At 39.9% G+C, this 27,168-nt stretch overlaps 1 protein-coding gene across 12 annotated transcripts in view; it reads right to left on the bottom strand.

Moving 5' to 3' along the window:
- RBFOX1 (RNA binding fox-1 homolog 1) overlaps positions 1–27,168 on the bottom strand; it is a 2,584,986-nt gene that overhangs the window by 126,276 nt on the left and 2,431,542 nt on the right. For all 12 annotated transcript variants that reach the window (XM_044979735.1, XM_044979736.1, XM_044979737.1 and 9 more), the window contains 5 exons: positions 21,072–21,215; positions 17,086–17,139; positions 10,617–10,709; positions 8,891–8,951; positions 93–146 (listed from right to left, as the gene is read on the bottom strand). In XM_044979735.1, coding sequence (XP_044835670.1) covers positions 93–146; positions 8,891–8,951; positions 10,617–10,709; positions 17,086–17,139; positions 21,072–21,215 — 406 coding nt within the window. The remainder of the gene's footprint in view (positions 1–92; positions 147–8,890; positions 8,952–10,616; positions 10,710–17,085; positions 17,140–21,071; positions 21,216–27,168) is intronic.

Genomic DNA, 27,168 nt, shown 5'->3' with positions numbered 1-27,168 from the left:
GTGAGATAAATGAACTCATACTCAAAACACTTTGTACACTTTCAACAACAACAAAAGCAAGATAAAATTAACAAGTATAATGGTACTCTTACCTGCATAGAATTCTGGACTATAAACTGCACCGACAACTGGATTTAATTTCCAGCCTACAGCAAAAAAACAAACAACAGCAGAAAAAGGATTAAGTTAATATTATAATTATAAATAATATTAATAAATATTAGATGTCTATAAAGAAAATGGGAATATGAAGCTGTTTCTTCAGGATACTGTAGTTTTAGTGGAAGGTGTACGTAGCTAAGTCTGATTGCAGTATTTAGATACTTAGGGTACGTCTACACTACGGGACTATTCCGAATTTGCATAAACCGGTTTAACAAAACAGATTGTATAAAATCGAGTGTGTGCGTCCACGGTCCGAGGCTAGCGTCGATTTCTGGAGCATTGCACTGTGGGTAGCTATTCCGTAGCTATCCCATAGTTCCCGCAGCCTCCCCCGCCCCTTTGAATTTCCGGGTTGAGATCCCAGTGCCTGATGCGGCAAAAATCATTGTCGCGGGTGGTTCTGGGTAAATGTCGTCAGTCACTCCTTCCGCTGGGAAAGCAACGGCAGACAAGCATTTCATGCCTTTTTTCCCTGGATTGCCCTGGAAGATGCCATAGCATGGCAATCATGGAGCCTGTTTCGCCTTTTGTGACTGTCACCGTATGTGTACTAGATGCCGCTCACAGAGGCGATTCAGCAGCGCTACACAGCTGCATGCTTTTGCTTTTGCATGATAGCAGAGATGGTTATCAGCCATATTGTACCATCTACCATACCATAAATTGGTAATAAGATGATCGTGGCTACCAGTCCTTTTGCACTGCTCCATCTGTTGCTGTTCTTATGCTGTCATAAGTGCCCCTGGCTGCTCTTAGCCAGGGGCGCAAAAGCCAAAATTGGGAATGACTCCCTGAGTCAATTCCTCCTTTTTGGTATCTAAAAATAGAATCAGTCCTGCCTAGAATATGGGCAAGTGTACTAGAGAACCACTGTATCAGAGAACCAGAGAGCACAGCTGCTCTGTGTCAGATCCTGCATAGATTATGAGCTGTATGCTATTCACAGGGGGTGCTCCTGCAACAACTCCACCTGTTCATTCCATTCTTCCCCAGCCTTCCTGGGCTACCATAGCATTGTCCCCCCACTTGTGTGATGAAGTAATAAAGAATGCAGGAATACTTGTTAGTGAGAAATGAGTGGAAGGCAGCCTCCAGTTGCTATGATAGTCCACATAGGACATTAAGGAGTGTGGAGGAGAGGAGCCCAGCATCCTGCTGCTAGTCCAGGGGCAATTGAATCTTTTCTTTACACATGAAGAGTGGGGGCTGATGAAGCTCAGCCCCCTGTTGCTATGATGATGATGGTTATCAGCCATATTGTACCATCTACCAGGAAAAATTAGGGCCAGGCGCCCTTGATCGACCTGACAGATGCTAGTCAGCATGGTTACCAGTCCTTTTGCACTGCCCCATGTGCCAATAGGCTGATGATGACGACGACGGATACCAGTCGTATTGCACCATCAGCCATCCATAGCGTGGGGGGAGCAAGGATGTTGGTGTTGAGTGCTGCACCATCGCGTCTATCTGCAGCATTCAGTAAAGATAGGGTGACATGTAAAAGAGTCAAGACAGGATTGTTTTCCCTTTCACTTCTGAGGGTGGGTGGGGGGGTGCGTAAATTGCCTAGCTATGCCCTGACCCACCGCGGACACTGTTTTTGACCCTAGAAGCATTTGGAGCTCAGCCAAGAATGCAAATGCTTTTCAGAGACTGCAGGAACTGTGGGATAGCTTGAGTCCTCCAGTCCATGAGCGTCCATTTGATTCTTTGGCTTTCCGTTACGCTTGTCACGCAGCAGTGCGCTGAGTCCCTGCTATGGCATCTGTCTGGAGATATTTAAAAAATGATTTTGAATTTCGTCTTCTGTAACGGAGCGCTGATAGAACAGATTTGCCTGCCCTTACAGCGATCACATCCGCATCGTCCATGCTGGAGCTCTTTCTTTATTTTGATTTTTAACTGCATCACCACCCGTGCTGATCGGAGCTCCACGCTGGGCAAACAGGAAATATTCAAAAGTTCGCGGGGCTTTTCCTGTCTACCTGGCCACTGCATCCGAGTTCAGATTGCTGTCCAGAGCGGTCAGTGGTGCACTGTGGGATACCGCCCGGAGGCCAATACCGTTGATCTGCGGCCACACTAACCCCAATCCGATATGTTAATACCGATATTAGCGCTACTCCTCTCGTTAGGGAGGAGTACAGAAACCGGTTTAAAGAGCCATTTATACCGATATAAAGGGCCTCTTAGTGTGGACGGGTGTGGCGTTAAATCAGTTTTAGGCTCCTAAAACCGGTTTAAACGCGTAGTGTAGACCAGGCTTTAGAAGAAATGATTAAACTGTTTATCTTTAAGTATGCATTGGTCTGGCTGTGTCACCATGAAATATAAATGGTGGGAACTGATGATTGTATAAAATATTGGCTTTTTTTTCCAGGAGTGGGGGTATATTTTGTGAATTCTAATGCTCATAAAACACAGACTGGTAAGCATTGGCTCAAGCCAGTAAACAGTGCATTGTAGGCAGAAGCCACTTAAGCTTCCCCACACAGCTTTTCTACAGCAGTTCAATCCGGAGATGTGAGAACATATCTATTTCAAGCCTTGCCTCAGCAAAGACTGAAAATTATTTAAAAAGTGTGACAAGCTATGTGAAAGGTTCCCCCTCACACTCCCATCTTCTCTTGAGTTATTCTTAGTCCACTAAAGCCATTTCACTTGGGTTCTAAGTAGTCTCATGTCCCAGGTTTCCAGAGGCAGCAGAAAAATGGAGGAAATCCTAAACAAATCTGTATGCATAGAGTGGTATTTCATATTTGTATAAGACCTTTCATCTGAAAATGCTGTACTTAAAAACTCTGATCCTGATCCTGCAACACTGGAGTCAACTACGGATTTGCCATTGTTTTCATTTTTGAGCAGGAGTGGGGCCTATATATGGTGTGAGGAACATGGGAATTATCTGTATTAATTTTTATTAATTAGATTAGATAGATAGACAGACAGACACATGCAACGGTCTCAAGTTGCAATGGGAGAGGTCTAGGTTGGATATTAGGAAACACTATTTCTCTAGGAGGGCGGTGAAGCACTGGATTGGGTTACCTAGGGAGGTGGTGGAATCTCCATCCTGAAAGGTTTTTAAGGCATGGCTTGACACAGCTCTGGCTGGGATGATTTAGTTGGTGTTGGTCCTGCTTTGAGCAGGGGGTTTGACTAGATGACCTCCTGAGGTCTCTTCCAACCCTCATCTTCTATGATTCTAAGATTAGATAGATAGATAGACAGATAATTATGTCTATATATAATCTATGGGTTTTGTGGTTATTTTACTGATGCATACAAGGTTTCTAGGAGTTAAGTCCTGCAATAAGCCAAAGCAATGGTTGTATGCAATTGCCTGCTGCTCATATAGATAATACAAGGAAGCCATTATTTACAGACTGCTTCAGATCCCCTCTGAAGAAATCCATAAACCAATTAAAACCAGGGTCAGAGTCCCAGGTCAGAAAAAGGTGGTTTGAATTGGATAAAATATGACAGGCACACACACAGACTTGTGGGGGTGGGGCTGTCCAAGGGGCAGCAGTTGCAGGAGGCATCCTGCCTCACCCAGCCTCAGTGCTTAGGGGGAGTGTGTGTGTGTAGGGGGGCGGTGCCTGAGTTAAGCAGAAGCCTGAGTTAACCTGTCAAGGAAAGGTTAATTTTTAGCTAAGACATTATGCATGTAGGCGTTTGTTATTTTTAACTCGTTCTCTTTCCTTCCAGTGTTCTATGGATAAATAATTCATACTCTCTTTTGAACACTGCTTTTACCAGCTGATCACAGCTCCTGGAAAGGATTCCATAGCAGAGATGAAATCCAGATGGACCCTCTGGAGATAAATACGTTTGGGCAAGATGGAGGTAAATATGGCTGGTAAACAGGGAGTGCTGTAGCTTGGGTGATCCAGTTTAAAAGTGGGGTGAACCACTCAATTCCACTCTCAGAGAAGTGTATGCAAACTGCACTTGAAAGAAGTGCCCTCACACTGGAAAGAAGTGCCAACAGAGAGATTTATAGAGATCACAGGTGAAGCTCATCCCTGAACTATAACATATTGGAATGCCCTTCATCTAAGATTGAAATGTAGCCATCTCTGGCATGACACACAATAAGTGTTTTTCAGAAAACAGCAACTCATCAATGTCAGAGCCCAAGTGATGGGCGCTCTTCTATAAAAACAATTCATTGATAAGATAGAACAGAGAGTAAAGAACAATATTATGTGTTATCTATACTTCCAGGGAAAATAACATAAGCCTTAAATATCCAGAATGTAATTACCTAAGCTGGAAATTGGTCAAGCCATGGTGACTAATGAATTTTTTCTTGTGAATTTTCATGAACACCTTGGTTTTAAGTACTACTGAAGGGTATTTTGACTGTTGTGTTGCACCAAATTTTCTCCTTGAAGATCCCTGAGCAGTGCAGTACAAAATGTGTGTGATTTGAGTGGATTTCAGATCCTTCAGTCTCTGCTGTCAAAGGAGATCACACATACTGCTCAGATTTGAACTAACACTAATGGCTACTCAATTTGTCTGAAAAAAAAATCCTGGGAGATGCAGATCGATGCTCACAGCTGAAAGTCGCGCCCCCTTATTTCATTTCCTCCCCAGTCCCATTCTGATGGCTGTACCATCGAACTTTTGGAAGCTAAGACAGGAAAGACTTCATTCATCTTGAAAACAACAGCCATTAAACTTTACTTTATCTTGTCAATGAAGTACGTACTGGCCCATAACTGTGTGGGTTAATCAAGCATGATAGGAGCAAGGAACTGCCAAAGAACCCTGGTTTAGCAGTTGGATGAGGCAAATTCTCCCCAGTGAGTATAATTTGATGCATTTGCCTTATTGTCACAAGACTAATCTCCTCTCATGTTGAAACTCTAAAAGCCGCAACTGTGGAAAAAATAAATCTATATAGTCATCCAAAGAAATATAGGTTAAGTGCACTGTAGGGAGCTGTCCTGCTTTGGCAGGAAGATGGACATAACATCAAAGGACATTTTCCACTTCTAAGGCCAGATACGCTAGTGTGGTGCATCTGCTTTGCTCCATGTTGCCAATAGATTCTGCCTGTACAGTTGGCATAACTAGCCATGACAGGATCACCCCATTGTAAGGGGATACCTTAGTGGCAGAGAGGTTCTTACAATATCTGTCCTCTTTGCTGTTTGCATACTTAGCATGGCTGGAGGAAAGGGATGTGGCAAGGATACCGCTTCACTGAGTTGATGTTTGGCTGTGGTTTCAGATTCTTAGGAACTAGCTCAGCATACAGAAGTGCCAATAACAAGACAATGCAAAGGTGAGTTTTGCAGCACCTCTGTATATCCCTGTCCTGACTTGTGCTACATGTTCCTTGGTCACAGCTGAAGCCCCTACTCTCATACCACTTATGCAAGCCTGTGTGCCCCATAAGCCCATAGGCTTTGGTCTAGTGCCTTAAATTATAAAACAAGCATTAGACTGAAGAATAAACCTTCCTGGACTTAAATATGAGGCATGATAGGCTAGAAAATCTAAAGATGTCTGAAAGTCACTTTGCCAGTCTAGTGCACGTTCCTTACAGGCAGGTAACTCACAATTAAAAAGCAGCTATATTTCCAAAAGAGATGACAAGCACAAGGTAAGTAACAAAAATCCATCTATCTGCTAGCATAAACTTGCATGACCAGTTGTGGTAGTAATTACATATTTCTTGAGTAATTAACCATTTGAGGAATTTTTCAAGCTTTTATTTCCAAAAGCTCCTAATTCATAAAGAACCCCCCCTTATAGAAACAAAAATGCATTTGCATATCTGTTAGAAATACAGGTTTATTCTGTTTTAGTATCTGCTCAGTGTGTGAGTAGTGCGTTCATTATATAATCTCTGGTAACAAACTACCGGGAAGTGTGAAACATAAAATACAGCACATCATAATTTTTTTTTAGAAATGCAACCTCCCAAATACCTGATATAAGTATACAAAAGACAAAACTATGTGTGCTGTGACTATGTTATACCTACCATTTAGAGACTCATACACTTAAAAATCTAGCCCCATATGCTGCTGGCTCCGTTGCTGGTGCCCAGCAAGCTGCTGGCTGCACTGCTGGGAGTGCTCTCCGGGAACGGCCAGGGCTTCGACATGCCCGCCCAGTAGGGTTGCCAACTGTCTAATCGCACAAATCCAAAGACTGTTGGCCCACCCTCTACCCTGCCCCTTTCCTGAGACCACGCCCCAACCCACCCCTTCTCTGAGGCTCTGCCCGCTGCTCACTTCATCCCTCCTCCCTCTGTCACTTGTTCTCCCCCACTCTCACTCACTTTCACCAGGCTGGGGCAGGGGGTTGAGGTGTGGGAGGGGGTGCAGGGAGGGAGTTTGGGTGCTGAGGGGGTCCAAGGGGTGGGCTCCGGGAGGGAGTTTGGATGTGAAATGAGGGCTCTAGGCTGGGGTAGGAGGTTGGGGTGTAGGAGGGGGTCAGAGGTCAGTGTTTACCTCGGGCAGCTCCCAAAAGCGACTGGCACAGCCCTCTGGCAGCAGTTCCTAGGCGGGGGCCCCAGGGGGTCTCCACGCGCCACTGCCTGCAGTTCCCGGCCAATGGGATCTGTGGAGTTGGCACTCAAGGCAGGGGCAGCGCATGGAGACCCCCTCCCCAGGGGCCTCAGGGATGTGCTGCCCACTTTTGGGAGCAGTGTGTAGCGGAGCGAGGGTGGGCAGGAAGTCTGCCTTAGCACTGCTGTGCTGCCGGCAGCAGCTGGGGGCTCCTGGGGCCTTTTAAATCACTTGGGCCCCATGGCAATTGCCCCCCCACACCCGTCAGCGGGCTGTGTGTGATACTTTGAACAAGTACTACAAACTAGGTCATTATGTGGGCTTACATGTCTGATTGCTGATTTTTCCCAACTGGAGAAAAGATTAAAAATGAGGAACACAAGACAAGAAGTTCATGAAAAAGCTTCAAATTATGTGGGAAATGGTTTTATCAACACCATTTCAGGAGCCTACATTTCAGGTGTAAAAAAAAGACAATACTAAAAAGCAAGGTAACACCTACTCTGTGTGACACTGAAGTAAAACTTGTCCCTAAAACACATGATAATATTCATAAGAAGACTGAGGTTCCTTTTCAAGCATCATCATCACTAAGGTTGGATTTGATATTTGATGCTTAATAGAGAAACCCCTGTTCCTTAGCCTTTGTAGTAAGATTAATTTAAATATGCACAAAATCATTTATAACAAACCTTCTTTTATCCCCTCTGTCATACAACATATTGAAGAGAAGAGTGAAATCTTCACATGTATATAAAATATTCCAACTTATTGTTAGAAGAAAATGTTATTGTATGACCCAGTCAAGCCTTGTGCCTGTCTGGCTTGATTCACTGGGATGACATTTTATATAAAGATCAGCAACAATGAAGGAAGCTTTCCATTTTCATCACTTGGACAGACACATATTCACATGAATTAAAAAAAAAAAAGTAAGAAAAGTTTCTAGAAGAGCCTGAGGAATTTCAGACTAGTCCTTCCCAGATTATTATAAATAGGTCAATAATTATATGGCAAATTGAGAACAGTTATTTTATTTTTATGGATGGGGGGGAGTACGACACGTTCACTACAAAATAAACAGCTTACTTCTGTTTGCCCCACTTTTTAGCAAAATCTCAATAATGAGCTCTCAAATGTGGAAAATAAGTTCCATTGTATTTCAGCACTGAGGAGTGTCTCAGCCAGTTGTGGCAACCTGCTTTTATTGATCATACATGTTCAGTTTTCATTTGTATTTTTTGATGGGCAAATAGGAACAAAGATATAAGTTTGGAAAGCAAATGGTTATAGCACAAGTATCCAAGCCAAATAGAACAAATAATTATTGTTACTAAATCCATTTATGTGCTAATTTTTGTAGTTGAAAGGTGTTAATGATTTGAAATAACTCACAGTAAATAATCTTTTTTGGCAAAACTGCTGAATTAAGCACTGGAAAAGGGATTGAGGGGGAAATCTCTTTGAAAAGCATTTCTCCCCCCCATTTCTACACATCACTCTTCAGTCATTAGTCTACAATATTGTACCCATTTGTTAAATTAACAGCAATGACATCATTTTTAGGTGATTTCCTAATTAGATTCCTGTATAGAAAAGGGGGAACCATAAAACAATTATGATTTACTCTCTACTCTCAACAAATTGTGGAACAGACAACAGAAACAATCCTGAAGTAAGCTGTATTATGATAATACCAAAGAGCAGCTCATGCTTGACAGAGGGAGCATCCTACCTACCTTCCCTGCAAGTACATCAGCCAGGGAAAAATTGTCCCTATGATTAGTTCATTCATTGCTATACTAACACTGCACAAAGCCAGAATAATCACTTCCTAGCAAGTATATTCTCTGGTACATGCAGCATCAGTTTACGTATTGCTACTATAGTTCATCATTGAGGTTCTGATCCTGCAACTCGTTGCATACAAATAGAACGATGTGCCTACAAGGAGCCACATTGAAGTCAACAGATCTCTGCCCAAGTGCATCAGTTTGCCCAACAATTGGCCTCAATCCTGCAATGAACTCTGTGAGGATGGCCCCATGAAACCCTTTAGGGGGCCACAGAAAGTCATTAGGACTGCATGCAATTGCAGAAGTCCACCCACAGGGAGCAGCTTGCAACATTAGGGCTTACATGCATTCTAGTATTTGACAGTAAAAGAAAGGATCAAAAGCTCACGCACTTACCATTCGTATAAGGGTTGACTGTCTTTTTATTTGTCATTACACGTGCTGTCGCGTTATTTACCTATGCACATAGAAAATTAAATTAGTAAATGTTACAGAGAAAGTCTGTGGTACTATTAAATGCATGCATTATTACTGCTATTAGTCATATAAAAATAAAATGCAATTTAATTTTTAAAAGGCAGTAGGTGCATAACAAAATCATACTATATATAATTACATTTACTTTCATAACCATTTAAACTTACAAATCATTTCAATAAAGCAACATCATATCATTTAAACTTTAATAAAGACACATTAAAAGCAAATTAAAAAGGTACTGCATAATTTAAAATTTAAGAGCATGCTTATATTCCATGATAACACTGAAACAATAAATATTTCAAAAAAAAATATCTTTTATATGAAGGAACATGCAGTGGAGTAGAGGGGGAAGAGACAAGGTACAAGGAAACAAATAAAATGTCAAAAAAAGGGACAAACAAATTTTAGCAGTGTGCAACATAACCCTTTAGAAGAGAAGTACCATTGGAAAAGCAACATCTAGCATTCAACACTTGGAACAAGAGCCTTTTTCATTGCAAGAATTAACAAAATCATTCAAGCTTTAAAATCACAGCTAACAAAAGGATAAAAAGAGGGTGCATTATTTAACACAATATGGAGTTAACAATCTGAGTAAGATGTGCACGAAGTCATATCCTCAATCCAATCAGTGCCTCCCAGGCTTGCTTAAAACGTACACTCAATTACAGGCGTACCAATATAGAAAAAAATATAGCATCAAGAAAACTTAATACAACAAGTCAAAAAAATTCACGTGGTATATCAGCGCTAAATACGTGAAACGGCAGATGGACTTCTCCACTTACCATTCAGCACCATCGCCAGCATGGGTATGTATACAGTTACCATGGTTACTGAGAGTTTGGTGAGGGCCCTAAGCGCTACCGTCGAAGGGGGAAAATGAAAAGGCAAAATATGCAACATCTTACTCAAAAGACGACAGCATTTTCAATTGGTATTTTTTCTTTCTCTCTCTCTTTTTTTTATTCTAACAAATATGACTCTGAGGCAGTGTTGAAGGGGACCCAGTGGTACCAAAAACATTTGGGTTTCTTTTCTGATGGGGATGGATGGATCAGGCCAACCAGGAAAACTAGCCTGGTTGTTACTCTGAAATGAAACTTTCAAACCAATTGATTTGGTGGTTGTTCTTTTGTTTTACTTTTGTCACTTTTTATATCTTTTGGATGCTACAATCTCCCAATCTGAGTTATTTTGAAAGCCACTGTGGATCCCACATCAACCCGGCATCAAAAAGAAAAAAAACGACCTTTTGTTTGTTTTTGTTTCGTCTGTCTCACAGTTTTGTTTTAGTTTTTGATTTTTTTTTTTTTGGAATTTACTGCACCCATTGGTTTACAAAACATATAAAAATAATAACTTCGAAATATTAAAGCTTTCATTTTGTCTCATTTCTGTCATCCACCTCAGAGCAATAATGATAATAATAATAATAAATAATCACAAAAGAAATAATAATAAAAAAAACCCAAGTAAGGCCAGATTATCTCTTTATATATAAATATATATATATATAAACAATGGGAAGGGGAAAGGGGAGCACACAAAAGACACCAATGATGCATCTGAAACAACAAATGAGAGTGAAGCAGACATTTATAAAAAAGATGAAAAGGAAAATATTTTGAACATGCACCTCGATTTTACGGCCCTCTACCACGGTGCCGTGTAATTTCTCCCTCGCCCTGTCCGCATCAGCACTATTTTCGAAAGTTACGAAACCAAATCCCTGCATGCAGGAGGGAGAAGGGGGGAAAACAACATGCACATTATTATTTCAGTCAATGACCACTTGTTTGCTTATGTTCTCTCGCTTTAATTTAATATTTTCTTGTTCTTGCTTCATTTCTGTAACATGCAAATTAGAAAAATTATAATCATACCGAGATGTGCAATAAATAAGCGACAAATGTGAACAAGTTTTTTTTCTCTTTCATCAGTTAGATAACACCCCCTGAAGAATTCAAAGAATGATACCAAAGATACCTTTCTCAATGTCACTACAGAGGAAAATAAATCTAACAAAAAAATGAAATCAAAATCAAATTTACAGTGTCTTCACATAGAAAAAATGAAATAATGAGAAAAGAAAGTGGACCACTTTTTAATGACATGCAGATAGTCTCAACAAAATAAAAAAAACGTGGGCACAAAATTCAACACTGAATGCCAATATACTCTAAAACATTGCCTACTTAGTCATGCTGTTGTGATTGTAAGAAACATTTTTCCCATGCAACACTAGGGTTATTTAAACTTTTGTCAAACTGTATAGCCTTTACTTATTTTTTTATAAAAACAAAAAAACAAAACAAAAAAAAGAAAAGAAAAAAAAGAAAAGAAAAGAAAACCACCAACAAAAGTGGTACTTTTATAACTAAGCATAAACTTTCTGGTTTTCAAAAGATCAAACAAAATCACATGATGTGAATAGAAAGAAACTTTGATAAAGTAATAAAAATGCAAACATTTTGAATAAGTTTAACTGCTTCATATCAGTATTATTTTTGACATATAGTACATGCAACTGAGACTGTTTACTCTACCTACTCCCATGTTAGTGGGATAGGGTTATGTAACTTTGAGATATTATCATGTAAAAAACTAACCACTAAATACTTCAACACCAAAGGAAGACGTGTATGTCTTTTCTGCTGCATATTAGTTCTTTGACTATTCTAAGCACTTAACATTCTTAGACTAAACAAAGACTTCCAAGCTTGCTAGCATTCTTTTTTTGTTATGCTAAAGCAGATAAATATGATTTTAAACTTGGAAAAATTAAAATGCTTCATCTACCACTGACATTGTTGCTACAATAACTTTAAATATGACATTTCATTATTTAAAAAACAAAACAAACATTTATATATCATGATCAGAAAATGTACTCCAACCCTTTGAAACAATTCAAATATTGCCAATGCTATGCTTTTGCATGTCACCTTCTATAATTTAAGGCCAATTATCCCAATAGAAAAGCATTAATCATGCTCAGTGTTTCAAATCAACAAGCATGTGCAAAACATACATGATCCTTTGTTAAGGACTGTTCCCATTCCAAGTTCTTCTGCTGTATATAAAAGAAATCCTGTCCCAGCCACACACAATTTTCATACTCATTCACAAAGTATTCTCAGAACAACTTTTTTTGTGCAGTGCTCATCTTTGTTAGGCCTGGTCTACACCTAAAAATTAGATCAATATAACTGTCTCTCAGGGGTGTGACACAGTTAGGTCAACTTAACTCATACTGTAGATGCAGCTAGCTAACACCTCTTGGAGAGGTGGATTAACTACATCGATCAGAAAAAACAGTCCATCAATGTAAGAAGTGTCTACACTATGGCACTATCGCGCACAGTGGCAGCACCTTAGCTGTGACGCTGTAGCATAGACATGCATTTAGGCACCTCAAGCAAGAGACGTTATACTTCCACACACCTCTGCCTCTGGCCAGGTCACCACCACTGTGTTAATAACACATGACATAAACCGTGAAGGACAAATTTTATAAAGCCAATCTTGATATAAAAATATGTATCTATAATTCTGCTAACTAAAGCTGCATCCACTTCCTCAACCAGGGTAACATTATTTCTGAGTGAAACACGGAGTCTCTGTGGCAACATTGCTTCTATGAATAACTTAGTCACCTTCTCCCTCTCCGCCTGGTCCAGTCCATTGTTTAATTTTGCAGTCAATGTCTATCCAACTCAGTAACTCCTTCCCAGCAATCTAACCTATCACCACGTGTCCTGTATTAGCAAAAAGGGTCTATGGATCAGGAAAGGGAAGAGGCAGAACGTTAAGGGGTTTTTTTTGGGGGGGGAGGCATATTCAACCCGAAAAAACACTTTTACCTAAACAGGAACAAACACAAACCATTCAGAATATCACATACACAAAGCCAAAATTGTGAATTAATGTGTGAAAAAACATTAAGAAACTATTGAAAATTATCTTTTAAAAGTGGAGATTGGTAATCCTTTTATCTATTCAAGCTATAGATTTATCTATTCTTGTGCATTATGTAGGGAAGTGTGTGTATGTACATGTGCGTATAGCAGTAATGTATGAGTGCAATTTTCCATCATCCTCTAATTAATTCTCAAACAACATATTGGCTACTTTCAATCGCTATTTACCCACCTATTACATCTCCCATGTTGGAATAGCTCTGTAAACAAACTCTTAAATTCCAAGTGCCACTGAGAAAATTCCTTAGCAGAACCTTATCACCGCAGCCACTGAACCAGTGACCTAAAGTTCACATAATAGTGTAAGTTACTCTAATATTGTCTAACTGTTTCTTCACCTCTCTCCTCCAAGCAGAATAGTCAACTATCTTCCCTGAGTGGCAAGAACTGAAAATTTGGTATGAGTTCTTGGACTGTTAATTATGACCTAGAATTCTAAAAACAGTCTCCTGAGTAAGCCCATTTGCTCATAGCACCAGTGTGCATTCCAGATTTTTTTTTAAATAATGGGAATAAAAGAAACACCCAAAATAAAATATCAAAGAAAAAAAGCACCTTTAGTTAATATTAAAATATCCATACATTTAGGAATGTGTGGAAGCTGTCATTTTGAATTCCTTACATTTATTTTTTTCTCATTCATTAACATTACTTAAACAAAGCTTTTATATACATTTTTACACTCCTATTTTAATTTACAGAAACTTTATCGGATAATAACTTTTATTCATCAGGTGCATAGAGCTCTCTCTCACACACACACAAGCATGCACACACTTTTACATATCTATGTACATTCCACATTCAGCATAACTGCAACTAAACAAATATTTATTATTGTAGTAATCCATAATATGAGCTGTCAAGTGCTCAGATACATTAAAGGACACTGAAGGGAAAAACAAAACAAAACAACAAAAACCTGTACTTGACTGTTAACCAAGTTTTACATGGCAATGCATAGTCTTGTTTTTGACTGGGGAGATGGTTGGGAGTTTTTGTTTGTTTGGAAGGGCTAACGGGCCTTATCTTATGGACAAATGAGCACATACATGTTTGTAAAATCATTAAATGATTTACAAATACAGAAAAATGGTGTTCATTGTTGTTAGAGTACTTTTACATCTCTAGAGTAAAATCTTACCTTAGCAGTTCTGCAATTGTCCCTAAAGGACAAAAGCAATTTGCAGCAGCTGTGGACAGTTACTGACACCCAGAGCCTCAACCGGTTAGCTAAGGAAGCATGTTCAAGGTTAAAATGCCAGAGCAGTGTTACAATGAGTCTGCTTCTGACTGATATAAACTGAATTGCCCTCACAGGACTGGAGTGGGAAACTTGTGAGTTCCCTCAGCTTGCCTTCTCTGAGCTTATGTTTCCACTTTATGGCAAAGCACATCAGTACCTCCTCACTTAACGTTGTAGTTATGTTCCTGAATAATGCGACTTTAAGTGAAACGATGTTAAGCGAAGCCAATTTCCCCATAAGAATTAATGTAAATGGGGGGAGTTAGGTTCCAGGGAATTTATTTTTTGCCAGAAAAAAGGCATCATATACATTTTAAACAATTTTAAACAAGCAATTTAATACAGGTATAAGTTTTGAACAAACAATTTAATACTACAATCATCACTGCTGAGTATGAAGCTTGGTTGAGGTGGTGGAGTCAGAGAGTGGAAGAGGATGGATTGTCTGGCCGCTCCTCTTGCTGTTCTTGCAAGTACAGGCACTGACTTTGCCGCGGGCAGGGGCACCACCCCTTCCCCCAAACCGTCACCCTTGATCCGCCTCTTCTCCCCCCCACCTCCTCCTCCTTTACTTTGCATGCTGCATCCTCACTCCTCCCATCTCCCTCCTGCCCAGGGCAATCAGCTGGCTTGCGGCGTTAAGGAGGGAGTAGGGAGGGGGGGAGGAGCGAGGACGCAGCATGCAGGCTCCCCCTTCTTCCCCCCTGCCTCCTACCTGGGGCAATCAGCTGGTTTGCGGTGTTCAGGAGGCAGGGGAGGGAGGGGGAGCCTGCGTGCCAAGTCCTCGCTCCTCCCCACTCCTTCCTGTCTCCTAAACGCCGAAAGCCAGCTGATTGCCCCGGCTGGAGGGGAAAGGCGCTGATCCACGGGCTCTGTTGGCAGGCAGCAGGCGCGCGTAGGGAGGCTGCCAGCTGTGGAGAAAGCAGGCAGCCAAACAACGTAAGAGTGGAGCATTGCACAACTTTAAATGAGTATGTTCCCTAATTGATCAGCAACATAACAATGAAACAACGTTAACCGGGATGACTTTAAGTGAGGAGTTACTGTAGATTGGGGGTGGTGGGCAGTTTAAGCATTGCTTTGGAGGCAAATTGCTAGTCTCTGTTTATCTGCATTAGTACTCGTGTTTTCTGGATTTGAATTGTTTCATGTCATGTAAGCTGTAATTTACAGAAGTACTCATGCTCAATTCCTGTCAAATGCAAAAGGTGATTTGATGTGCTTGTTAACCGCATTACTGGCATCTACTCTTTTAATCAGGGACAGAGAGGGTGCTAAGGAAACTGAGCCTTGTGAGACCCTTTCTAAGAGCTTTTTTATAGTGTAGGACAGTGGAAGGTTTGCATGGCACAGATGTCAACCCGTGCTGTAGACATGCTGCACCAGTGTAAAAGCTGACTTGAGCTGGTGCAGCACTCATCCAATAAGGTTCTGCATTGGTGCAGATATATTGGTACAAAAAATGTCCAATGTATAAAAGCCCTTAAGGTGAGAGGGTAAATATACTGACCACACCCATTCAAGCCTTGAACTTACTCCTGAAACCACCAAACAAAGATGCCTATTGTGCTGTTTGTTCTGAAATTTTAAATCTAGCTGCTAGGAACAAGTCTTAGACAACCAGTTTCTTTCACAAAGATTCCTGAACAGCCATCAGATAAGTATAACAGATTTCAGCCACTGCCAACTTGAGCCCAATTTGAACTGGCAACCTAAAGTTAAAAGGCCCTACATTCCTGTATTGGCTTAACATCACCAAACTTTTGAGTCATACCGTTCCCCAGCATCTTTGTTGTTTTACAGAATAGGCAGTAAATATTCTAACTGGGTGAGGGGGATGGCAGTTTATGAATGACAAAGCAACTCAAACAGGTTTTGGAGTATAATGATTGCATCATTTTATATGGAAGAAAAGGTGACCGTTTTAAATTTAGAATTGAAAATGCTGACACATTAGGACAGGGATTACAGAAGGATTGTAATGTATCTGACATATTAAAAGAGAAAAAGGCTTACATCATTAATACCGAATCACATGTAGGAGGGGAAGAATTATTACAAGTCAAATATATAGGGGGACAAAGATTAGAATGAGTCTGACATAAGGGGAGGAGAGTTACCATGCAATATGACATCAACATAGAAAATTATAGTGCAGCTGATATGGGTAAGATTTACTGGGAAAATGACTGTTTTGCACCATTTAATGTAAATTATCTAAGCATAACAATCTTATTTTTTTATTTCTTAAGTACCCAATAAATCAGGCTATAAATTTAAAGCAAAGTAACTTTCAGGAGAACTAAAATAAATTTACAATACAGTACATTGTCTTTATCGGTGGAGATACTAAAATAAATTGTATTCAAAGGGTTGGTGCATTGAAGTTTTTAACTAACAAGGAAAACATCTGCACATCAATAATCTGGAATAATCACATATTTTATTGAGTAATTACTCAAGAGGATATATTAGATTATATTACCAACTTTCATTTCAATAGCAGAAAATACCTATTCTAGCAAATGATCTGCTTATTTTTCTGCAAATATGACTCATTTTATAAAACGAGTAAGGTAATTATCACTGAAGGATAAGGAAGCAGCCTAGACAATATATGATTATATTTAAAAGCAGAAAGCAAAATTCCCATTGAACTTTGACAGTTTATAGTAGTTATAATTTTTCCTTTCAAAGGATTTAAAATGAGTCCACTGAATTTCTTGCTGTTTGGGAAACTGACAAAAGGCTTCAAAAGGTGTTTCCATTCAAGTGGATTTTTAAGATGCATTTATTACACCAGTGCAGTTGTTTTCTCTTAATCTTATCAAATACTAAAAATCAATTAACTGATTCTTCTGGTGAATTAAACTGCTTACCTTTGAGCCTCGCTCATTAAAAATAATTTCAACATCTAAGATTTTACCAAATTGCTGAAAAGAAATAGAAAAGTCACATGAACATAAGAAAATCTGAAAACATCATAACAGAGATGTAGCAAAGATATTTCATAGTATTAGAAGGTTTAGTACCTCATATATATAAAGATATTAAACTACAGGCAGTCAAGCAATAAAATATGACAAAATGAAGAGTAGCTGAATCAAATGCATGTTGTGATGAGCCTGATACACAGCTAAAACTGCACCACTACCATTCTGCATAATCAATAACAGCAATTAAAATATAGTAGCAGCTGCTGACTGTGAACCACGCTATGGTTAAACTCATATCATGGTGATGTTAAAGAGAAAAGTTGGTGAGGTAATATCTTTTATTGGACCAACTTCTGTTGGTAAGAGAGACAAGTTTGTGACCGTACACAGAGCTCTTCTTCAGGCCTGAAAAAGAGCTCTGTATGAGCTTAAAAGCTTATTTTTCTCACCATAAGAGGTTGGTCCAATAAAAGACGTTACCTCACCCACTTTGTCTCTCTAATAACCCGGGACCAATATGGCTACAACAACACTGCATATCACAGTGAAATGAAAGTCTCAACATTTTACATACTTTTCAATGGCTTTTCAGTCCTCTTATAATGATGTTTCAGTATAGTTAATATCCCACTGTGCAACTACCCTTGGAGTGCAGCAATCACCACCCACCAGACAGGTATTAAATGTTGCATTTAAAGGTGATTATCACCTCCCACTCATCCTCAGAAGAATATTAGCCCCTTGGTCTTGTTCTAGTTTCCCCCAGTGAAATGAAGAGGAATAAGGACATATTTGCTACAGCTTTTTCTGGCTGTGAGTAAAGATGCAGGGTGAAATCCAGGCTTTATTTAAAAATCAAATGGGAATTCTGTTATTGATTTCAGTGGAGCCAGTATTTCACCCATACCTTCTAAAAGGATACACCACAGCTTCCAGTGCCCCCTCAAAGAAGATAAAGACAGACACTTCCACCAGTGCTGAGTTTTTCCCAAACAAGCCCTGTCCTAACTTAGTGAAACTGTTACTTGTGCGTTGGAATAAACCGTACATCTTATAATAATAATTACTATTATTATTGGTGTTATCATAGCCATCGACACTGTCCAAACATGCAAATATGCACAGGTTCTGTCCCAAAGAAAGACATTTCACTATACCTGCTTTGGTAAAGGGAATGAATGCTAACCCTGGGCAGTATTTAGTATGGATAAGTCAGAACATTTTTGATGCGACACGTTTTATGATGTGACACTTTCCAGTACATCACTCAATGTGTCATGTTCTGCTATTTCATGTCTCACTAACATGTCATGTGAAGCAGTGTAACTCTGGTGAGGCAATGTACGTGACAAACAATATACTACAATGGAAAGACAAAACAATGCAGGCAGAAGCAGAATAATTTGTAGTGTATAATATACTACAGAAATTAGACTCTACTCCAGTCTACTAAGTATGTTAGATATGTTAAACACATCCATGACAAGAAAGATAGAGTTCCTTTTATCTTTTTAACTTTTTAGAAAAATCAGCACACTCTTGTTATCCTTTGCCTTACTCCCTCGGTTACATTTATCCTCCAAGTAACAAAATGTGTTAACCGCTATTGTTAGCTTATAAGCAGACAATTGTCTAATGTTTAAACTATAATTGGTGTATATATAAAGCCAGATGAAGTTGGAAAAGCAAAACCCAAACTAGTAAACAAGCCTGCTCTCCTCAACTCATGCGCCTAAGAAGAAATCATGTTCATAACAGGATCAAGGTGCAAAGGATGGTTTCAATATCAGGCTTCATTTCAGAAACTTCACTAGAATTTGCAATGATAGTGCAGCAGGGTGAAACCCTGCTCCTGCTTTGAGGGGTTTAAAAGTGGCCTGGCAGGGCTTGAGAGCTGCTGCTCTAAAAGTTAGGTTGATTGGGGAAGTGGCTGCAGCTGGGCCACACCCCAATCAGGCCACAGCTGGCCCTATAAAAGGCCAGGGAAGCCAGAAGCCCAGTCAGTCTTCCTCTGCCTGAAGAGGAAGAAGGGCTTGGCTGCAGGGGCTATAGGCAAGGTACCTAGGGTGAAGCAGGGCTGGGGAAAGGCTGAGGAGCTGGGGAGCTCCAGCCTAGAAAGCCCCAGGCTGCGGCCTAGCGAAGGGCCAACAGGTACTGGGAGTTGCAGAGGGCAGCCCAGGGGTAGGCCAAGGCAGCAGGTCCAAACCCCTTTGCCTGTGATGAGAAGGCTGATACTGCAGTCTGCCCCAGAGTGTGGGGCTAGACAATGACTGGCAGTAGCCAATACTGAGGCAAGGTGGGGCTAGAGGGTGGGGGTTCCCCAAGGAGGGGAGACCCAGAGAGAAAGGGGTTACTGCCAGGGGCAGCACCCCATGTGAAAGGGCACCGGGTCCAAGGAGGGACACGGGGGGGCCTGAAGACAGGCGGATCACCGGCCTGCAGAGGGCGCTCCAGTGCTGGACTAGAGCTAATTCCCGGAGTCACCAGCAGGAAGAGCCGTAGGGGTGAGTCCGACCTGTCTACAGATAGGAATTTGAATTTCCTATTGGTTTAGAAACTCAGATTTCTCTGCACTGTCCAGGTTGGTTTAGTAATGAACAACTGAAAAACTGAGTTTACTGGGTTTTTTAGGAATCTTTTTGTCTCCGCTTGCAAGTGGGACGCTTAATGCAGCTATAGCTCCAATAGTGTTACTGTTACCAAGTTGTATGGAAGCTGGGGAATTCCTGCCATCTTCCAATTTGAAAGTAAGATTTATTTGAGTTTTCTGAATCCTAAAAACTTGGAATGAATAACACAAAGTAACTTTAGTTTGTTTACAGCTGGATTTTAACACCCACAAAACAACTCTTGCATTTTGTGCATTTAGAAACAGAATCCACCTGTTTTCTGAGTTGTTTTATTTAAATTTAATTTTAACTAATTAACATTTATCCTAGGGAGTTCTCATACGTCATCAGATGCTTTACAGCTTTGTGCTCTGAAATTCATGGCATCAGATACATCTTTGTATTTGGTGGGGGGAGAGTTGCTAGGGCAATTCCGATATGTTTATGTGAAAATATCCCTTTTTCCCCACTATCATGTCAGGATTCGGTTCTTAGTACATATTTAAGTAGATACTTCTGCTCCATAAGACTGTTAAAAAAAAAAAAGAAGATAAATTCATTATAATAAATTCATTATAATAATTAATTTAAGTCAATTACTTGACATATTTTGTGCTTTCTTGTTTTTTAATGGGACTCTGTTATTGTGGGATTCTATCATATATTAAATAAAACTCATACAAAATATAAATGTGTGTGTGTGTATCGATAACGTTTTCATACCCACATAAAATAATCGCAGGTTCAAAATCTAATACCCTTATGTTGGAGCAGGATATTGTATCTGTGAGTTATTTATATTATTAATATTATATGAATAGGTGGGGGGGAAAAAGCAGGTCCAGTACTGGAGTATCATCTGCCCATGTACAATTCTTTGTGACAGGAGGCTAATAATAATGCAGTTGTTAGGCCAAGTAATGCCTATTTTTTACTGCTATGCTTTTAAAGATCCACAACCACTGGTGTGGAATTCAAGGTGAACAGAAGACTTTACAAGAGGGTGTATGTAAGTGTGTAATAAATTAAGCCAGTATTAATTACTTGTTTTCTTAGCGTACAAAAAGATATGATATTGTGGAGATCTACCATCACATTATAGCTCTGTAAAGTAATATAGCATTGTTTCTCCTTAAAAGTAGGATAAGCAAGTCAGGCAATTCATTATGAGTAATGGGGGTGGGGAAAAGGGTTTTACAATGGAAAGCATTATGTAATCTTAACTTTAGGTATTGCTGTTAGCTCTGCCTATAATGTAAAGGTAATGCTTCTTTTAAAATGTGACAATAATAAGCATGCAAACTAAAATATAGTACTTACCCCAAACATTTGTCTGAGATCTGGATCTCGAAATCTGAAGGGTATATTTGAGACATGCAGCCGTTTCGGCTGTGATTTGTTTTCTGTGTTTTCAGAGGATTGTGTCTGTTGCTGGCCGTCAGTCTGTGCTGCATCATCTGTCTGCTAAAAGAATTAAAGCAAAATAAAGTAAAACATGCTCTAAGTATTGCTCTAGTTTTAGATATAAAAATAGTGGTGGGTTTAACTCTCAGGCAAGACACACAACTGAAAAGGAAAGAAGGCATCATTCAAACAATGATGTAAAAGAAAATCCGAAGTTAGAGATGTGGAATATCTGTTAATTCACCTAGTCCATTGTTACATCTATTTCAACAACATAGAACTTGGAAAGGAACAAGCACTACGGGGAAGAAGAATGTAAACAATTATGTTACATTTTTAAATGTTTTTAAATAAATGAAGAATAAATATTTATCTCTGAATTAAAACATTGTGGAAACACCTTCAGCGTCCACCACTGTTTTCTGAAGGAAACTGAAGCATCATGGTCAGAAAACAGCCTAGCAGTAATAGCACATTATAAACCAGAGTAGAACTTGGACCTTCATGCAGAGGCCAATAAGGACTTTCACTCAACTCCAAGAGGGAGGAAACACATCACGCCATACTTGCCATTTCATAAGAAGTTAATGGGCTTTGGAAGGTAACTTTATCTAGAGGAACAGTCACCATTACTGAAAAGGCCTTGAATGTTCAAGGGAATAGAAGTACTATTAGAGGCAATGTAACAAGTTTCAGTAATGCCCAAGATAAAGATGAAACCCAGAAATTAACTTTTGAAGAGTTTCACATAGGAACAAGAACATGTAGTGTTCATCAATGGCATTTCTACGGGAATTCTGTACTGCAGTTTTTAAATGAGATCTTACATTTGGATTACATCACAACTGAAGTTTGCTTCAGTTTAAAAAACCTAATTAGGAATTACAAAAATTATTCTTAAAACACACTGAATTATTAATAGCATTATATCAGTCCTCTGAAAATTAAAATTTATCATCTTTAGTCAAACAATACTTTGGAGAAATCTCTGTGCATTTCTTTGATGACAACATATAGGGCCTAATTAATCACTCTGTAGCAAATGTACAAGTAGGAGCACTTATGAATGTGTGTGTGTAAGTTAGAGGCTTAATTTTTATATACATATAGATTCACACAAGGTTAGAAAAGGGAAGAAGAAAGAGAATGCAGCAGGAGAGAAATGGAAGGATGAAAATAGAAAGACCTTTAATTTCCCCTTCTCTTCACTTCCTTTCCTGTCACATGCCTCTTCTATATGTTCCCTTTGCTAGTTTTTCAGTTGTCTTCTACTGTTCTACTGTTTAACTACTATTTCTCATGTATACACTTTTTTTAAATATTAAAAAAATCCCACTTCCAGCCAGTAACACCAAACTCATCTCTCATGGCTTGAGTATCAGCAGGCTGAATTTTATTGGCTGAAATTTTAACTGTGCTAGACAAGAGTTTTTAATTGTGAGAAAAGCAAACGTATCACACTGTTTAACCAATAGGTTAAACAGGCTGTAACAGGGCAATCTTCCCCTTTCAGAGTCAAAGGACTTGGGACCAGCCAGCCCTGTTTGTAAGCAGAGCACCTTTAAGAACGTGTTTGGGCTCAGTAGAAGGGATTATAACAGGTGTCAGGTGATTCCTATAAAGTGCTGAAAGAGCTCAGCTGGAGCTACAGGAAGCAGAGTGGTGAGAGACATGAGGAAAGGCCTCTGGGTCCCTACAAACTACTTTGATCAGGGCATAGCTTGTTTCAGTGTTACTTTGTGAGTTTTTGTTTGAAGACTAAACTGTGCCCTGTAGTAAGGGCCTGAATAGACACTCTGCATGGCATTAAATCTTTCCTAGGCTGTGGAAACAAGCCAACAGGCCTACACAGGTACTCAGCATGATTAGAAGGGAGGTAAAAGAACCTGAATAGAAGAGAACAGAATAGAGTGTACAATTCAGTTGAAGTTTGCAAGTAACAGAGTTACTTTTAATTTCACAATGCTCACTATCACCACATTCTTCTTAACTGCCTTCAACTCTTAAACAAAGTGTAAATAAAATCTACAAGTTCATCTCCTTGTATTTTCTCTACTTCTGTACAAAAGAAAAACCTTTCAGAAAATAACCAGACAGAAAGATAAAGGCATATTGCGCACATTTTTTCTTTTTAAAGTCTCGCAATACCCTCAGAATATATGCAGCAACAACAACAAAAGACTCTGCAAGGCTGCACACTGCACCTGCACGGAGCCCAACTGAGCTCAACTGTATGCAGTCACTTCTAGCACTGTGGCCTAAATGGACATGACAGACCATGGGCTGGATAGAGGAAGTATTGTTGTTCCCATTTTACAATGAGGAACTGAGGCACAGAGAGATCAAGTGCCTCTCTCTCAGGGTATGCGCAGTGTGCCCAGCCATTTGATAGTATCATCATCAGCCAGGTGAAGAGCAAGTAGCCCGCTGTCAAAGTCAGTCAGTGGGCCCTCGTCAAGCATGAGACAGGCCGAAATTGACCACATCTACATTGTGGGTCATTAGAGAAACCCCATTTGAAGAGATTAGCTGCACACTTGCCCTGTCCTGTCCAAAACCACTTCTGGGATGACCACAGGTGTCTTGGCAAGTCAGAATCTGGTGGGCAGATGCTTGGGTTGGTGACAAGAGAGTGATTAATGACTGTCACCACTGACCATTTGTTATGCCAAGCAGATTCCACCATCATGTCCTGTGGTGGCATAAGTGACCATAAAGGGCGTCTAGAAGACAGGTGAACTGGCAGGATAGTTGAAGAGGTCTGAGTACAGAAGCAAGTTGCTCTTCTCATGGATAATGGCCAGGAGCAGAATGGAGGCCCGACCATGGTGAATATGGGGTCGTGCTATGTTACTAAGTATTGGCAGCAATGGCAATTGCATGTAAAGCCCCGGTAACAATGCACATAGCTTTGTCAAGCTCTACATTGACCAGCCTCGCGTGAGATGAGCAACACCAGACAGGAGCATAGTATTCTGCTGTTGAATAGTAGAGAGCAAGTGCTGACTATCTAAGTGTCCGGATGCTTGCACTCCAGGTTGAGCCACCCAGTTTTCTGAGCAAGTTGTTCCGAGAGCTAACTTTGGCTGCTGTTTTCTTCAAGTGGTTGTGGTACATCAGTGACTTATCCAATGTCATGCTGAGGTAAACCAGATGAGGGTGTGCAGCATAACCCACACCTGGGTGAGGTAATCCGGGTGTGGGTTATGCTGCAAGTGTTGGCCATTTAAGAAAATATTTAACTCATGGCTTGTGCTTACGTTATGCAGATGAAATATGCTAGAAACCATCTTACAAAAGCTTGGCTGCAGGTGCCATCAACTACTGTAGTCAGCCATGAGCTTTGTATTGTTGTTCAGGGCCTTGTCAATTTCTGAGACGGACTGAGCTTGATAGCTGCAGCAGATGTCGGCATAGATAAATTTGCATGACCGTGCTGCTGGCAAACCATTGATGTACACATTGAACAGTATTGGTGAAAGAACTGAACCTTGAGGAAGACTATTAATATGACACTTCCAGGAACTGCAGGGGTCCCCCATGTGTACTCAGAGGCACCTGTTTTGGAGGAAAAGCTCTACTACTTCGACCACCCAATGTAGGGCAACTCAGGAGGGTTTACACAGTAGGCCTCTGTGCCAAACTGTCATAAGTGGTGGTCAAATCTATTAAGATTTAGATTTTGTTGAAAATCATTTTTGACAAATGTGGCTAAGACTTAAACTCAGGCACTATGTCCTTTCCTGAACTCTGCGTGGTCAACCTGAAAGACATCGTCCAACTCCAGAGTGATTTGTTGGAGGATCAAGCACTCAAACACCTTAAAACACACTGACAGCAAGGATATTGGGTAGTAACTCACCACGCTATGGGGGTCCTTGCCTGGCTTGAGAATAGCAATAATCTTTGCTTGACACCAAGTGCATGGTAGCTTGGGTCAAGTGAATGACCCAAGTTCACACAGCTTTAACTGTTGTTTAACGTATTGTTTTGTAGTTTTCATATATTCTGAGGATACTTCAAAAATTCAAGTGCATTTCACATGGGTGCAGGGATGTGTTTACAACAGTTAATTGCAGGATTGGGACCTTGGACTGTTAAGCATGGACTGATTCTTACTATGTGTTTGTACAGCATCTAGCACATTGGGGTCCCCATTTCAGCACTTCTAGGTATTATTGTAATACAATGCAAATAAAATAATACCATAAAACTGTATATTTTGTGTGCACAGCCTTACACAGTTTCATTAACTAAGTAATAATCTCTCTCTCTTTCTCTGTTAGTCTCCTATCAGGTGTGATTTGGGGTCACTGTTTTGAAATAACATACACAAAACTTAAGAACAAAACTGGGCAATGTGGCCTCCCCTCCTCTAGATCCCTTATGCTTTCCTTCTTGATTGTCTAATTCTTTCTTGAAAGATGTTTAAGATTGCAGCTTCAATTTTTGTCTTTGGTAGTTCCATCCACATGTTAATTCCAAGCCTTGTTCTCATAAAGAAAATACAACCAAAACCTAGGCCATGTTTACACTACCAAAATGTGTTCTTACAGCAATGTAGCTAACTTGATTTAACACTGTACCTCCACTATACCTACGGTTAAGCTAGACTAGATACATAGAAGTTAACAAACACAGTGCCTTGCTTCCACTAGGATTTTACGGGACATACTGTAAAAATGCACCATTTGGGGTAGTGAAGACGTCACCCTAAACTCCTTACAAAATGTGTTGGCACAATGTGTACAACTGGTATTAGTTTGAGTACCAGTACTAATGAAGCATTTTCTTGTGGTCTGAGCAAGTGACCACTAACAAACTCTGACACTGACTGTCAACAGCTCCACTGCACTCTCTTTTTCTGCTACCTCCCTAGCTCATAGTAGTATTATTGGGATTCATCAGCAAATATCTGTTAAACACACTGCAGATTAACACATATGATTAACTGCTATGCATTAATATTGTTGTTTTAAAGAAATAAGAACATTTTCTGTCCTAAACTGTTCATTCCACTATCTAAAAATAGATTAAAGCATCTAGAATTTATATTTGGAAAACTGTTCCATCCAAATCATCATGAGGATTACATTAGCAGGTCATTCATTTGAACAGAAGAAATATGAAGGTGCTTTGGTGTATGGTGGTAGGTGTCGGGAGGAGGACAGACAGGAAAGGGTGGAAATGAAATATTAAGGAACAATTTAAAGCCAATTAGAGTCATTTGAACCTACCTACAAAATCTTACAGAGGCTTTTTAGCTTCAGGAACAAAAGATGCCCCAGGAAGAAATGATATCATCAATATATTGTATAAATGCAAACAGGAAAAAGTAATTTCTGTATTAATATACTGTATTAATATAAACGATGAGAAACAAGACGAGAGGAAGAATTGAACCTTGCAGTGTTAGTATGCCTGAAAAGTTAGACAGCTTTTGTACCACGAGTAATAATGGAGACATTGCCATCAAACCAGATGAAGCCCTGAAGATGATGCCAAAACGGACACATTTTGGAATTATGCTGGAGTTGTAGAATGCATTCACAACCATCTGACTGTGAGTAACTGCTGTACTTTGGTTTTGGTGGGTTGCTGTTGTTTTGTCTGTTTGCTGATTTTTAAGAGCAGTCTTTGTTTCACAGAAAAATATGAAATCTAACTGAGCTTCACTGAACAATTTGTCAGAGTCAAGGTATTTAGGATTTGAAAACCAGACATGTCAGAAATTGTTTGAGTGTGTTTAAGTGTCATACCTGTCACATCCCTTGTAAAGACCTCAGACAAAATATTAAAATTGTGCGGGGAAAGGGTTTGCCAATGGTAACCATGTATCTATCCAACCCACGTTTATTGCCCCAATAGTTGCAGGGATTTTCAGGGAACATGGGTCCCTGCTAACCAAGATCAAAGTAGGCGACAAATTGAAATTCAAAGTCCTTATTGCTGAAAGAAAGGATACTCTTTAATGAAAATAATTCATATTAACACTGAGGACAGCACAGAGGTG

The sequence above is a fragment of the Mauremys mutica genome, chromosome 11, assembly GCF_020497125.1.
Source record: "Mauremys mutica isolate MM-2020 ecotype Southern chromosome 11, ASM2049712v1, whole genome shotgun sequence".
NCBI classification, from domain to species: Eukaryota; Metazoa; Chordata; order Testudines; family Geoemydidae; genus Mauremys; species Mauremys mutica.
Note: the sequence above shows the minus strand (reverse complement) of the source record. Positions and strands in the feature narration are given on the sequence as shown.